This window comes from Pelodiscus sinensis, chromosome 5 (genome assembly GCF_052426305.1).
Source record: "Pelodiscus sinensis isolate ZL-2025 chromosome 5, ASM5242630v1, whole genome shotgun sequence".
NCBI lineage: Eukaryota > Metazoa > Chordata > Testudines > Trionychidae > Pelodiscus > Pelodiscus sinensis.
This window is the reverse complement of record NC_143056.1, coordinates 70,026,538-70,041,291: the sequence shown is the minus strand read 5'-3', so window position 1 is coordinate 70,041,291 and position 14,754 is coordinate 70,026,538. Positions and strand designations below refer to the sequence as shown.

The window sequence follows — 14,754 nt, the reverse complement described above, 5'->3', positions numbered from 1 at the left end:
ATCAAGTGTTCAACTCCTTCTTTTAAAACCCAGGAAGACTCACTTGAACTTTTTCCAGAAGAGCACCCCAAGCTCTTTTACCACAAGAGAGCTTGAAAAAGAAAAAAAGCCCTGTAGTCTCTAGTAGCTGACCTCTCAGCCCAGGCAAGCATACACACAGACCCGTCACCTTCCAGGGCACAAGAATCAAATCATCACCTTTAAAAAGGTGATTTTATTAATAAAACAAAAAGATATACTTGAAAAAGCCTACTTGCTTGCTAGTGTTACAAAGCAACTAAGAAAAGAACTGATCAAAACTCAAAGAAACAGTCTCTTCAGGCTGCAACGTAGGTACGGTGAATGGGGGAGAGAGGCACATGGATTTCACACAGAGAAGTTTAACCAAAGAGCAAAATAAAGAAAAATACCCTGATAGCAACTGAACATACATTTCTCTAGCTACTCACGATCTGTGCTGATCTGTAATTCAAGGCCCAGTCCATTCCCATGCCCAGCATTTCTGGTAGGCATGGTAATTCCATTTGATTACTTCATCTTACTTCCTCTAGCTAACTTAGAACACTCACACAAAGAGAGCAGGCAGGTCACCTCAATTCAGATTTCAGCACTGTATCCCATTGGTTCTCCTGGCACCCTGCCAACCCCCTTAGCTACCAGTAGTTTAACCCTTTAGTTACCAAGTGCTGGCTAGCACCTCTCCTTGCATCACAGCTTCAAAGGAGGGTTTGAGCATCGGGCCATGGTTCAGGTCACTCATTATGCCTATCCTAGTCTGTTCTTCCATTGTTGCAGGTCCTGGTATGACAGCATTTGAGAGTGACAGTGTCAAGGAAGGAATGGTTCTGTCCTGGCCAGTCAGTGGGTTGAGCAGGACAGAGGAAAACTACATCATGTGTCCTCCCCCTGTAGCTGATAGCACCATAGGGATTCATCAGCAGGCAAAGGGAGACCTCTCTGGTACATAGGGGAAGCAGGGGTGCAGAGAGGCCTGAAAGGAAGAGGAGGAAGAGCCGTGAGATTGTACAGTATTAGAGGTGAAAGGAGGAAGCAAAGTTCCCCTTTCCTAGAGCACCCTCTGCTGATTGACCTTGTGCCAGCATTGGCAGATTCCTATAGAGAAGTCCCAGATGATGGCCCATCTGTCTACATAAAGAGAGAAGACAAAGGAGGCGATTGCTCCCAGGATTGCAGGAGGAAAGGGGGATCCAAGGTTTAAGTAGGTGGAGGAAAAGAGCGGCAATAAAGAGCCATCTAGGAAGATGCCTAGCCACAGGAACACCAATGTCAGATCATCGATGGCCTGGCTAGTAATGATGTGCTTTGTTCCTCCTCTGTCCCAAGGAGCTCTCAGAGGAAAAGCAGAGAACTCTGGAGATGCTGGAGGAGAATGAGAGCCAGCTTCAGCCCCTGGCCAATGCTAGCAAGCAGCCAAACCCCAGCGGGGGTCTGCACAGCAACCTGCAGCAGATTGAGGAGAAGATGCACCAGCTGCTGGAGGAGAAAGTCTTGGCAGAGAGAAGGTAAGATGGGGAAAGTAGCGTAGAGTCCCAGAGGAGGAAGGACGTAGTGTTACTCCTTGCAGAGAAAATGTGGTATTGGGAGGGAGCTACCATTACTCGGCAGGAAGGTCATGGTAAAGAGGCGACTGTCAGGGGTTACGCCCCAGACGGGGTTTGCGGCCCCCTTCTCCGGGCCCGTGTCTCCCTCCGGACCCTTTTCCCTGGGCATCTACAATATCCCAAAGTCCCCGAAAGTCTCGGCCCCTCTCTCAGGGCAACAAGTCCTGGCCCTTCGATCAGGGCAAATATGGTACCTGCGGCCTAGCTCTGGCCAAAGCCTCTCTCAACCGGTGTGTTTGCCCCGGTTGCGGAAAGGGGATGGTAGGGGGACCCGGGCCCTCCTCTCCACTGGGTCCCAGCCCAGGGCCCTGTAGTCAGGGGTTCCTACTCCTGCCTGCTCGGTGGGGGATCCAGCCGATACACACCGAGCAGGGTTTGCAAGTCCTTGCCCTGGGCTGCTTCCTACCAGTCTGGCTCGGGCTCCAGCTGCAGCAGGAACACTGGGGCTGCAGCCTGGGCCCTCCTACTCTCAGGCTGCCCCCTCCCTTGCCGCACTCCCTCTTCCTTTATATACTGGCTTTGCTGGGAGCATGACCAGCAGGGCTGGAAGGGTGGGGCCCTCTCAGCCAGCTGGGCCTGGGCTACTCCCAGCCCTGCAGTGCGGGGCCTGCTCGCCCCGTCACAGCGACACTAAAATACCATCCCAGACTTAGAACTGTCAACATTTTTAAAGCATTTTCTCCGTTTTCATGAACACAGGCTAATTTTCTGGTGGCCAGCAGCCTTCCACAGAGTTGTTAGATCTCCCATCCTTTCCCCTCACAGATGTGGGCTGAGGAGGAGGACAGATGGTGCCGATTGCCAGGCAGATTCAAATTCATTCTGGTCAGTGTGACCATCTGTGGCTGTGCTGTCTGGATGCCAATGTGAAATGAGCTACTTGGCCTTTCTAACTCCCTGTGTTCATCTGGCAGACACTTGACAGTCTGAGCAGAGAGGCCAAGGGTTGAATGGGCCATGGAAGATGAATTCTTTTCTGACTCCGTGCTGCTTTCTGGTCAGGAATGAGGCACATTAGCCCAACAATAGGCCTGGATCACATGCTGCTGATGGACTTGTTCTGTGGATAGAGAACTTCACCCTCCCTCCCACACGCTGCCACTCCAGGATCATTACAGTGACCTGTTTCAAAAATGGAGAGAAAGTGCCAGGGGAACTGCCCCCAGTGAATATGTGCAACTAAAACTGAGGCCAACTGGACTTGCAAGAGCAGCTCTGGTCTTTCTGACTCATCAAAGCAGCTTCCAGCCAAGGCCTGCTTTGCTTTGCTTTGCTTTGCTTTCTGAGAGTTACCATGGCCAGGGAGGGGCCTCTTTTAATGCTTCTTTGTTGTGCTGTGTGGCAGGATGAAGGAGAATGAGGAGCGCTCCCGAGCCTTGGAGGAGGAGCGGGAATTCTACTCTTCTCAGTCGCAGGCGCTGCAGAACTCACTCTCAGAGCTGACTGCAGAGAAACAGCAGACAGAGAGAGACCTCAAGGTACTGAGCACATTGCTTGCTCAATCCACCCTGGCTTTGGAGCCAGCAGCCTCTCTCCTCCTCCCCTCTCTGCTGCAGCTGGAGACTTCTTCAGGGACCTTAAAGTATGTTGTAGTTTTTCTTTGGAGGCCTGAGATGGGAATTGGGAAAGCTTTGGGGCCTGCACTTGGTCAGATAAATGCTTTAGGAACACTGTTAACCCAACTCAGTCTCTGGAGAACCACCAAATCTCCATGATCAGCCATTCTGCTTTAGAGGCAAAAAAGCATGAGTGGATAGAGTGGAGACTTTTACTACATCTTTAGATCAACAGGTTTAGGCTCTGATGGGGCACCCAGATAAAGTCCACTGAGTAGGGTCATCCTCTGAGAGATTGGCCTGCCGCTTCAACCAAATGTTCTTATCTAGGGATTCCTGGACACTCCAGATGTTCTCAGCTGTCATAGTGCTGCATAGAGAGATAGGGTCCTCAACCAGCCAAGACCCACATGTTGTAGGTATTTACAGATCAATACCAGAGCTGAATGGGATCAGTGAGGCTTATAGGACCTCACCTGCTGACATGACTGGGCTGCAGTCTGCACCAAATTATTCCTATGAAGAGTCTTGGCTGTCCCATGTCAAACTCACATCAATAAGTGGACTTACATGTTGCACATTGAGAACCTTTTGTCTGTTAGATCACTACACACTTCCACTCAGAAAAGCAGGATACACTCCCCTGATAGAGTGTCTGATTTTAGCCAAAGGGCAAAAGAAAATGGATTTCCACCTCTCTTCTCATGTGTGGTTCAGTCTGAATGTTTTTTACCTTTGAGTCAGTAATATTTAGCTAGAAATGTCTCAAGGACAGGGTTTTTTCCCTCCATGAGATTCTGTATATTTCTTAGTGGTAGAAATGTAACCGTGTTAGTCTGGTGCAGCTGAAACAAAAAACAGGACTGTGTAGCACTTTAAAGACTAACAAGATGGTTTAATAGGTGATGAGCTTTTGTGGGCCAGACCCACTTCCTCAGATCAAAGGAAGTGGGTCTGGCCCACGAAAGCTCATCACCTATTAAACCATCTTGTTAGTCTTTAAAGTGCTACACAGTCCTGTTTTTTGTTTCATATATTTCTTGTTTTTGTTCCACTATCAATACCTGCTCAACCCACCTTTCTTATGAACCTGAAATACCTCTGATTCCAAGCAGAACCTACAGTGGTGAGGGCAGCTGTGAAATGAGAAAGTTGGTAACAGAGTGTTACCCAAACACTGCTGATTCTCAAGGAGGGGTTCAATTTGAGGAGCTAACGAACAGCTTACATGGTTTCTATCTACACTGGCTCTCCCTGTCCTTATCTCTTCATATCCAATACCACTCTCAGCTTAGAATTCCTTATAACTCCTGCATCAGCAGCAGTATTACTGCTGTGTTGAATGGTTTCTCGGAGTGGCTGATTTCCTTCTATCCTCAGGCTGAGATGAAGGTGCGTATGGATCTGGAGAAAAGACTGAGGGAGGCTGAGGAAGCGCTACAGAGCTTGGAGCAAGGCTTAAATTCTCTGGATCGCAACCAAGAGAAGGAGGAGAAAATGAAAACCGATGTCAGCAATTTGAAAAGTAAGTCATCCGTGTTCCAACCCACTCTGCTGGTGAATACACTTCAGGGAAGTGACCATGTTCACTAAGCCCTGTGTCCCCAGACATTGAAGGCTAAGCAAGGTGGTGTGCAGTGAGCTCTCAAAAAGTTTGCACTCTGACAGCACCTGCCCCGTGCACTTTGCAAGCCTGGGTAAGCCTTACACTCGTGCGAGGAAGGACAATGTTATTCTTCCTCTTCCTCGTTTTGCAGATTTAAAAACCAAGGCATAGAGAGAGAAAGTCACTTGTCCTAGGTCATACAGGAAACCTGCAGCAGATCAGGGAACAAAACTGAATGGAACTCAGCATCTCAGGCCTGTGATTCCACCACCCTACAGTCCTTCCTCTGGTCCTTTTGTGTTTGGACAGCAGCCGCCGAAGGAGCAGTCAGGTTGCTGCCATCACAGTTTGGTTGGTGCTCAGTGTGGGACTCCGTATCGAATCAGTGTCTCAGTCTGGCATTACGGGGTGTTGTGCTGATGGAAGCACAATCTTTGAGATGAGACAGAAAGCCCAGTGCCTGAGCGTGTATCACGGAAGTTCCAATCATGCTTTCAACAAGAGCTAAGGGGATTGACTCTAGGGTCCTGGATGATTCAGCATTGGGTAACTATCCCTTCCTCAGATCCCTTGAAGCTCACATTGGATGCAGTATTCTTCACTTCCTGGCCTAAAATGTAGAATAGTGTTGCTGTGAGCTGTTAAAGACCTGCCAGGCTTCACTTGTGCTGGGGGCATGAAGTAGGCCTGTGTAGAGAGAGTGTAAAGTCCTTTGGGATCCCGAATGTGAGATGCACCATAGGAATATAAGTGATTTTCATTCCGTCCATTTTACCTGAACCCCCAGTAGATTCTAAAGTAGCGGCAAAACAAAGGGCAAGATTTTCCACTGCATTGCTCCAGCACACGGGCTGGCTGAACTGCACTGGAGACGGAAACAGGCCCTGGCTCACTGCACAGCTGGCTCCCCCACCACCTGTCTCCCATACTCCTCCTCTTCCTCCCTTGCTGTTCATGGCAGAGACCTGTGACTTGGGTTCCCCAGACATATCCACAGTGCTGTTGGGGATGGCGGTGGGCTCTCTGCTGGGGATGCCATGTAGTTCTTTGTAAAAACTGCAGGTCTGTGGCTTCACACCCAGTTGATTTTGTGCCAGCCTGGCCTTCTGATCTGATGCCTGCTGCAGCTCCTTGGCTGATAGGGGGCACTGCAGCTGATTGATCCCTTTAGTACCTGTTCTCCTACATCCCCTGAGCAATTTGCTCATAGATGTCCATGTTGTTATGGCTGGTTGGGATCTGTGCCTGCACAGCATCTTCTCCCCATAGGCCCAAGAGATCCAATATCTCCTATCTACTCGAGGCATAAGAAGAGCCATATGGGTCAGACCAAAGGTTCATCTAGCCCAGTAGACAGTGGCCAATGCCAGGTGCCCAAGAGGGAATGAACAGAACAGGTAACTATCAAGTGAACCATCTCGTGTCGCCCATTCCCAGATTCCAATAAACAGAGACTAGGGACACCATTCTTGCCCATTCCAGCTAATAGCCATCAATGAATCTGTCCTCCATGAATTTATCTAGCCCTTTTTTGAACCATGTTAATAGTCTTGGCCTTCACAACATCCTCTGACAAGGAGTTGACTGTGTGTGGTTTTAAGAAATACATCCTTTTGTTTGTTTTAAACTTACTACCTTAATTTCATTTGGTGACCCATAGTCATTGAGGGCACATCTACACAGCAAGGCTTAAACTCAAAATAAGCTCTGCAACTTGAGCTACACTAATTGCATAGTTAAGTCGAAATAGCTTATTTCGACTTTTGGCGCTGTCTACACAGCGGTTATTTTGAAATAGAGCACTCTTCTCCCGACTTCCCTTACTCCTCATGAAATGAGGTTTACGGAAGTCAGTAAGAAGCCTGTTATTTCAAATGTATTTTGAAATAATGGGCTTGCTGTGTAGATGCGCATTACGTTATTCTGAAATAACGCTGCTGTGTAGATATAGCCAGTGTTATATGAAAGAGTAAACTTGGCAGCAATGTGTCTAGAGTGTGGAGACAGCATAGTCAGTTGGGCAGTTGCACACAACAATGGAGAACTGTTACAGTGCTCACCAAACTGGAAAAAGAATTTAAAACATTTGCCGGGCTTCAAAAGTAAACGGGGACTGCTGGTCTCTGGAATGCTGATCAGCAAAGTCCACAAAAGTGGCCAGCATGGTCAGTGTGGGACATTGTGGGTCAGCTGCTGGAGGACAGTTAACCGTTGACATAAGTAGCTCAGGGTCTCTACTTGCACAGTGTCAAGTGGAGTACATTGCCCACGGCTCTACATAGCTCAAGTAGGCAGTATTACTCCGTTGACAGTGGGAGGCCAACTGGAGTGTAGATTCATAAACAACCAGGTCAATATAAGCTGCCTTGTGTCATCCTAACTTTGTAGTGTAGACCAGGCCTTAGTAAATGGAAAATCAGGTCCACGATCTACATTGTCAGCACAGAATTTTACCTTGTGTTGAGTTATCTGAACAGAAACCTTTACTCTGGCACAGAGAAGGTGAGTAACTTTTTGCACAGGGGCTAGAACTCCCCCCCACCCCCACAAAAAAATTAATTTTATGCCCTAGGCTTTACTGGGTCTCCTCTTGAAAGAAGAGTGTAGGTGAATTAAGGGCTTATAAAGGTGAGGGGCCAATAGGCCATACCTCAAGCCTGCCCTGCAACCTCCTTCTCACTCCTGTTCTTTCAGACCAGAATCAAGATGTGTTAGCAAAGATATCTGGGGGTCTGTGACTCACGGGGGAGTTGTAGGGGAGACTTGAGGCATGTTTGTGTGGATAGGGAAGGAGTGCTGGGCTGGAATGGCCAAAGATGTAGCTGGCGAGGGCAGAGGAGGTGCTCTGGCATATCCGAGGAAACTGAGTCTAGGGCTGGAACGGAAGGGTATGTGGCAGGTCAGGACATGGGTGCATTGGCAGAACTGGGTGGGCGGGACTGAGGCTGGGACAGCAGTAAATGCTGTAGGTCAGGAAAGAAATACACCAGCAGAACTGCTCAGAAATGTTTGCCTAGCAGGTGTCCACATTGCCATTGTTGTTAATCCCTCCCTTTCCACAGCTCATCAGGAGAGAGACTTACACATTCTCCTTGTTTGGAAAAATATGGGAACATTTGCAGGACTTGCTCTTTTCCACTTGGGGAACCCCATTGCTGCAGAGCGTTTGAGAAACAAGTAATGCAGCGGCACAGTCCTGCTCTCTGCTTTCACTGAGCTGTGGAATATGGCTGTGCGCACTAGTGGCCACACCTTCCATCTGACTCCATTACTTTGCTGATGTCAGGCTCTGAACCTGACATGTCTAGTAGTGCTTCAAAGTGTCACATTTCTGGAGACATGTGAAGACAGACTTTCTCCTAACTATCGAGCAAAGAGCTAGCTGGCTCCTGGCTATTGACTGTGATGCTGAAATATTCTTATGCAGCTGTAAGAATAACTGAGGGGGAGTAGATGGCTGATGTGGGACTGGTGATAGACTTTTGTGGCTTCATTTCACCCATCTGAATCCAGCACGGATCAACTGAGTCTAGAAGTTGCTGCCGCCCGACAGTGCTTAGAGTGAAAGGTGGGGCGTAAGGGCAGGGGTTGCTAGTGAGTGCAGACCTGGAAAAAGTTTGCTTGAAGTGCACAGGGTCACCAAGGGACACGGTTTAAGCGGTGTTTTACCAAAGCTGATGCTACTAGGTTAGGATGGATGCCCCATTTATTTTCAAACTGCTTTATGCACTGTCCCCTGGCTATGTGGGGGGGTGGTTTGCATGAAGGGCTCCAAGACCAGATCTGAGTGGTGCTACAGAAATGCAAGGTACCAGTATCTAGTCCATCTCCATGGGCAGTGTAGGACTGTTCTGAGCAGGACAATATACCTGGTATCTAGCCTGCCTAAGCGGGACAGGCCCGCTGGGGCCTGTGTTAATATGCAAAGTGCCTCCCCCACTTGGGACCTCTTTCCCCCTCCCCCCAGAGTTCTTTGAGGAGTGCATCCGGACTGCTGAGCTGGAAGCCAAGATGCCTGTGATCATGAAGAACTCTGTGTACCTCCACAAGGCTGCCACCCGCCGGATAAAGAGCTGCCGGCTTCACCGTAGGAGGTCCAGCGCTTCATGGAATGACTGTAAGTGATGGCGGCTGTTCCCCTGCTATGCCCTGGGCAGTGGGGGCAGAGGTGGGAGGTTTGGTGGTGGAGCTGAGGAACATGTTCCATAAGGGCTCGGGGCTTCTTGCCCCTGCAGCATCCCCCGCCCCGGAGCTGCAGGCAGAGGAACATCAGGCACCAATTCTCCACCTGAATTCCCTGGCTTTTTGCATCCCTGGCAATGTGGCGGAACCCATCGGTGCCATCGGCTCTCTGGGTGCACACTGGGGCAGCGCACGACTGCCGCTGAGTCGCTTTGAGTGATTGATCCACAGGAAGCCCCTTTCTGGCTTCCCTGTGCAGACTGGCAGCAGTAAAGCAGGGGAATGTCTTGCCCTCATTCTTACCCTCTCAGAGGAGAGCAAGCTGGATTTATCCAAGTGCTCTCCCCCGGGTAATTGGGATTTCACTACTTGGCTCTAACTGCTTTGCATTGGTCCTCTGTTTGATCTGGGTCTTGGGCAGCGGTGGGTCAGTGGTGTCTCCAGCATGGAAATGCTCAGCTGTTTTACTGCTGTTGTTGTTTCAGTGAAACAGTCCCAGTCGTCCATCTTCTCCCAGACAGAAGATGACAACATTGAGGAGCTGAAGGAGGCAGCCAAGAGGCTGAGCCGGGACCAGCACTTTCGGGAAACCCTCTATCAAATCATGATGTCACAAAAAAAATCTACATCTGGGGATGAAAAGTGAATCCTGATCCTTCCCATCATGAGGGGGCTTCAGATCTCCAGCTCATCAGAAGTTAACCCCCTGGGGGATTTGTTCCTGTGAGGGAAAAGGATGGATGCATGCAACAACTGCCCTCCCCTCCAGGGGTGTGGCTTTTAGCTTGCATTTCTGAGCAGTGCCAGTCTCTTTCCCTGCAATCCCCCCAAGTCACCTTGCTTTACTTCAGTCATTTCCATTCGGATGTGTTCTGCCAAAGTACCCCGGGCACTGTTAACATGGATCGCACACTTTTAGCTTAGAGAATGTCTGGTCATTTCTTTACAGTCTAGCTTTGCTGCCAAATGTAGGCATTGTGCATAAACCCCTTTCTTAGCCAATGTCCAGCTAGTTGGGAGGGGGAACAGTCCAATTGATCTGTCTCACCTTCTTTCTCTGCTGCTCCAATCCTTCCCTTGGGATCTGTGCTGTGAAGGGGGATATTCCTTATCATGTTTCCTAGACACTGCAGCTATACCAATGAAGCACGTGCAATGACGTCAAGCCCCGAACAGTCTCTTGATGTAGCTACCTTTAAGCAGGTAATATGCGAGGCTGAAAGTGCCTGCCATTGCCATCCATGCCCAAGACATCAGGGGATTGGGTGAGTCAGGAGAACTCAGCAACAGAGTCTACCACTCTTAATTAACACACAGACTGAGGAGCGTTCGCTTCCTCATTGCCCAGAATAACACCGCCATTGTCAGCTCAGCCATCTACCAGGTTTCAGTTCAGAAACTGGTTTGTATTAGCATCCAAAAACCCAGCTCACTACAGCTGTCCAGGTTGTCGCAGGATGGACACCAGGCATATGTGTTATCAATGGAGGTGCCCGGTGGATAGATCAGGGCTTTCCATTCCCTTCCCTTTCCAGCATGGCCCACAGAATACAGTAATAATAGTACTTAGCATTTGAATATCACTTGGTCTCTGAGGACAGGACAAGAAGCAATGGGCTTAAATTGCAGCAAGGGAGGTTTAGGTTGGACATTAGTTGAAAAAGTTCCTAACTGTCAGGGTGGTTAAACACTGGAATAAATTGCCTAGGGAGGTTGTGGAATCTCCATCACTGGTGACATTTTAGAGCATGTTAGACAGTCCCCTGTCAGGGATGGTCTAGATGGTGCTTGGTCCTGCCGTGAGGGCTGGGGAATGGACTCAGTGACCTCCTGAGGTCCCTTTCAGTTCTAGTGTTCTATGATTCTATGTGGTAGGTATAATTAATATTCCCATTGTAAAGATTGGGGAACTGAGGCACAGAAGAGTTAAGTGACTCACCGAGGACATGTCTACACAGCAAGGCTAAAGCCTAGGTAAGCTATGCAACTTGAGCTACAGCAATTGCGTGGCTTAAATTGAAATAGCTTAATTTGGCTTTTGGTGCTGTCTACACAGCAGGAAGTCTGAGAAAAAGCACTCTTCCTTTGACTTCCCTTACTCCTCGTACAATGAGGGCTACAGGAGTCAGAGTAAGCAGCCCTCCAGCTCGACATTATTTTGATATTATGTTGAAATAACTGCTTGTAGTGTAGATGTGGACTATGTTATTTTGGAATAACATCAGTTATTCCGAACTAACACTGCTGGGTAGACAGAGGCCCAGGGTCTTAGCTTTAAAGTACCTGCTCGTTTGCTCTTTCTGGAAGGCCACTTTTTCTGTCTATGAAGTGTGATGAATAGGTAGGCAGCAGTAGTGAGGCTAGAACAAGCCTTGTGCTGTCTCACTGAATATGGTGCTCGTTGAGCTCGAAGCGTAGTTTTGCATGTTACACAGAACTCTCCCCACGCTGCAGGGCCAAACAATGATCACCTGTGCAATAAGCAGAAAATGTATGGAGAGGTCATGGAGTTCCTGCCTCCTTGTATGTGTTTGTGCAGGCAGTGGCAGGCATCCTTCAGCCAGGCAATGGGCTCTGCCCAGTGATTTCACTGTCCAACATCAAAGGCATAAAATAGCATCATCAGATAGGTGACCTTGTCAAAATGCCTCCTTAACAGTTTTGATCCTTTTGTGTTTTCAGCTCCTATTTGCTCTGCAAAGCCAATCATGGGGGTTGGAACTCTGGTTGCTGGGGGGGGGAGGGCTACAGCACCCCCTGACTTGTAGTGGCTTCTATTGTACACAAAGTGTCCAGTTTGGTTCAATGGCTCTCAGCACCCAACCATCTGCCTGCCAATATAAAAATTGTTTCAGCACCGCCAGAGCCAATACAGCTATGGGAGAGCAAGCTGGAGTCTATTCTTCCTTGCACCTTCCTGACCAAAACACCGTTTAATTTTCAACTATAGACTCTTTGTCGCTTGATGATGTAAGACATATCCAGATCCCTGTGAGGAAAAAAATCAGCTTTTGATTTGTTACCATGACACCTTTGTTCTGCAGCCATTCGGCAGCAATAAATATTGAAATCCACAATATCAGTTATACAGAGCTACTACTTTCAGGATACAGCACACTAGTTACATAAGAAATAATATAGCATCTTTAAAGAGGATGTTTGTATAGTCTTTATGTGAAATTGCAGTATTGATCATCACTTCTCCCATATGAAAAATCAATCAAATCGTTTTAGCAGTCTTCAGTAATTTCTAGAGTGAAGTGAGTGTGAGTTCTAAAATGCCTATTGTGGCTGGAGTCATTATCCCTGTCTGTGGTAATTGCTGCTCCTGGAAGTGGCTCATATGTCCCTGCAGCCCCCGAGAGAGACAGGGCAGGGTGTCTCTACACACTGTCCTTGCCTGCAGATACCACTCCTGCAGCTCCCGTTGATCAGTAATGGGGAACCATGGCCAGTAGAAGCTGTGGGCTCAATGCCTGTAGATGAGGGGCAGCACATGGTGCCATGGAGCCCTTGCTGTATATGCCAGCTGCTTACAGGAATGGTGCAGGGCCAGGGCACGAGTAAGCCTGCCTTAACTCCACTGCTTCACCACCCAGGAGCCATCTCAGTTAAATGGTGCCCAGCCAGTGTCTGCTTCCTGAACCCTTGGCCCAGCCCTGAACCTCCTCCTGCCCCAGACATGACTCCCCCTACACACAAACTCCTTCCCAGAGCTTATATCCTGAAACCTGTCCTGTACCCCACCCTGGGTTAAGCGCAGAGCCTCTCCCACACTCCAAATCCCTTGGCCCAAGACCAGAGCCTGCACCCCAACCTCCTATCCCAGCCTGGTGAAAGTGCTTGAGGAAGTGGAAGAGGAAGGGGGATAGAATGAGCAGGATGAGACCTTGGAGAAGGGGTGGACTAGGGGCGAAGCCTCAAAGAAGGGGTGGGAAGGAAGGGAAGGGTATTTGGGTTTTGAGGTAGATCTGACATTGTACTTAAATTAAAAAAGTGATCTTGTGGTTAAAAAGGTTGGAGACCACTGCCCTAGGGAGCTTGTATAGTGGTTACTCCTGAAAGCATGCAGCCACCTGCAGGCCAAAGTCAGTATTAGTACAACAATGCACTGGGCAGCATGCTAAGGCTCTCTCTTTCTAAGTCCCACTTAATAGCTATGTCTCACATTTGCCCTTGTTATTACAGCTGAGTTTTCAGATGCTGCACAGGACCATGAGAAGGCGGGAAAATTAGAAAAAGCAGGTGCAGACACCTAAAGCAGAGCCCTTGTGCAGCAAGGTTTAGGAGCAGGATTATCTGAGGAGATGAAGTGTTTTTCCAATGGGACGGCAAAGCATTTCATTTCAGAAAAAGCCACCACACTCAGCTTACCCTCCATCTCCCATAGCACGTTATTTCATGGTGAGAGAACACAATGCGGTGGCTTCATGCACTACAAATGATAACTAAAAGCATGAATAAGGCAAACTCCCTGATGCCCAAAGTGCATCTGATTGTGAATTAGTGTGTCTGTTAAGGATACCCTATCTGTGAATTAGTGTGTCTGTTAAGGATACCCTATCTGTGAATTAGTGTGTCTGTTAAGGATACCCTATCTTGCCTCACACCACACATACATACTAATAGGCAAAAGAAAGATCTTGTGCTCTGCAAGCAAACTTGAGTGTTTCTTGGTCAGGATGTTCTGAGAGAGCTGGATTTCTCAGCTATCAAATAAGAACATAAAGATTAAAACCCCAGTGTCCAATCCCAGTTGCTTAAGAAAAGGATATGAAACTGGATTACTAAATGGTTACATGACAGGAAACAAAGAGTAGGAATGAATGCCGGTTTTCAGAATGGAGAGCAGTAAATATTTGTGTCCCCTAGGGGGTCTGTTCAAGGACCAGTTCTGTTCAACATATTCATAAAATGGAGTTAACAGGGAAGTGCAAAGTTTGTAGATGATACAAAATTCCTCAGGATAGTTAAGTCCAAAGCAGACTGAGAAGAATTACTAAGGGACCTCACAAAAGTGGGAGATTGGGCAACAAAATCACTGATGAAATTCAATGTTGACAAATGGAAAGTAATGCATATTGGAAAACATAATCCCAAATATACATATAGGCTACGTCTAGACTGGCATGATTTTCCGCAAATGCTTTTAACAGAAAAGTTTTTCCGTTAAAAGCATTTGTGGAAAAGAGCATCTAGATTGGCATAGACGCTTTTCTGCAAAGCACTTTTTGAGGGAAAGCGTCCGTGCCAATATAGATGCGGTTTTGCGCAAGAAAGCCCCGATCACCATTTTCACGATCAGGGCTTTTTTGCGCAAAACAATACCACGTTGTCTACACTGGCCCTCTTGCGCAAAAGCATGTGCGCAAGAGGGCTTTTGCCCGAATGGGAGCAGCATAGTATTTCCGCAAGAACACTGACAATCTTACATGAGATCGTCAGTGTTCTTGCGGAAATTCAAGCAGCCAGTGTAGACAGCTGGCAAGTTTTTCCGCAAAAGCAGCTGCTTTTGCCGAAAAACTTGCCAGTCTAGACGCAGCCATAGAATGATGGGATCTAAATACGTTATCACTCAAAAAAAAGAGATCTTGGAGTCATTGTGGACAGCTTTCTGAAAACATCCACTCAATGCGCAGTGGTAATCAAACAAGTTAACAGAATTCTGAGAATCATTAGGAGAGGGATAGCTAATAAGACAGAACATATCATATTGTCTCTATATTAATCCATGGTACACCCACATTTTTAATACTGCACCTCATCTCAAAAAAGATCTATTGGAATT

At 47.9% G+C, this 14,754-nt stretch overlaps 1 protein-coding gene across 3 annotated transcripts in view; it reads left to right on the top strand.

Annotated features, from left to right (window-relative positions):
• Nucleotides 1-12,043, top strand: part of PLEKHD1 (pleckstrin homology and coiled-coil domain containing D1) — a 47,803-nt gene extending 35,760 nt beyond the window's left edge. For all 3 annotated transcript variants that reach the window (XM_006130294.5, XM_075927338.2, XM_075927335.2), the window contains exons 9-13: nt 1,345-1,523; nt 2,968-3,100; nt 4,559-4,703; nt 8,752-8,901; nt 9,452-12,043. In XM_006130294.5, coding sequence (XP_006130356.2) covers nt 1,345-1,523; nt 2,968-3,100; nt 4,559-4,703; nt 8,752-8,901; nt 9,452-9,612 — 768 coding nt within the window. In that variant the 3' untranslated portion in view covers nt 9,613-12,043. The remainder of the gene's footprint in view (nt 1-1,344; nt 1,524-2,967; nt 3,101-4,558; nt 4,704-8,751; nt 8,902-9,451) is intronic.
• The last annotated feature ends 2,711 nt before the right edge of the window (nt 12,044-14,754 follow it).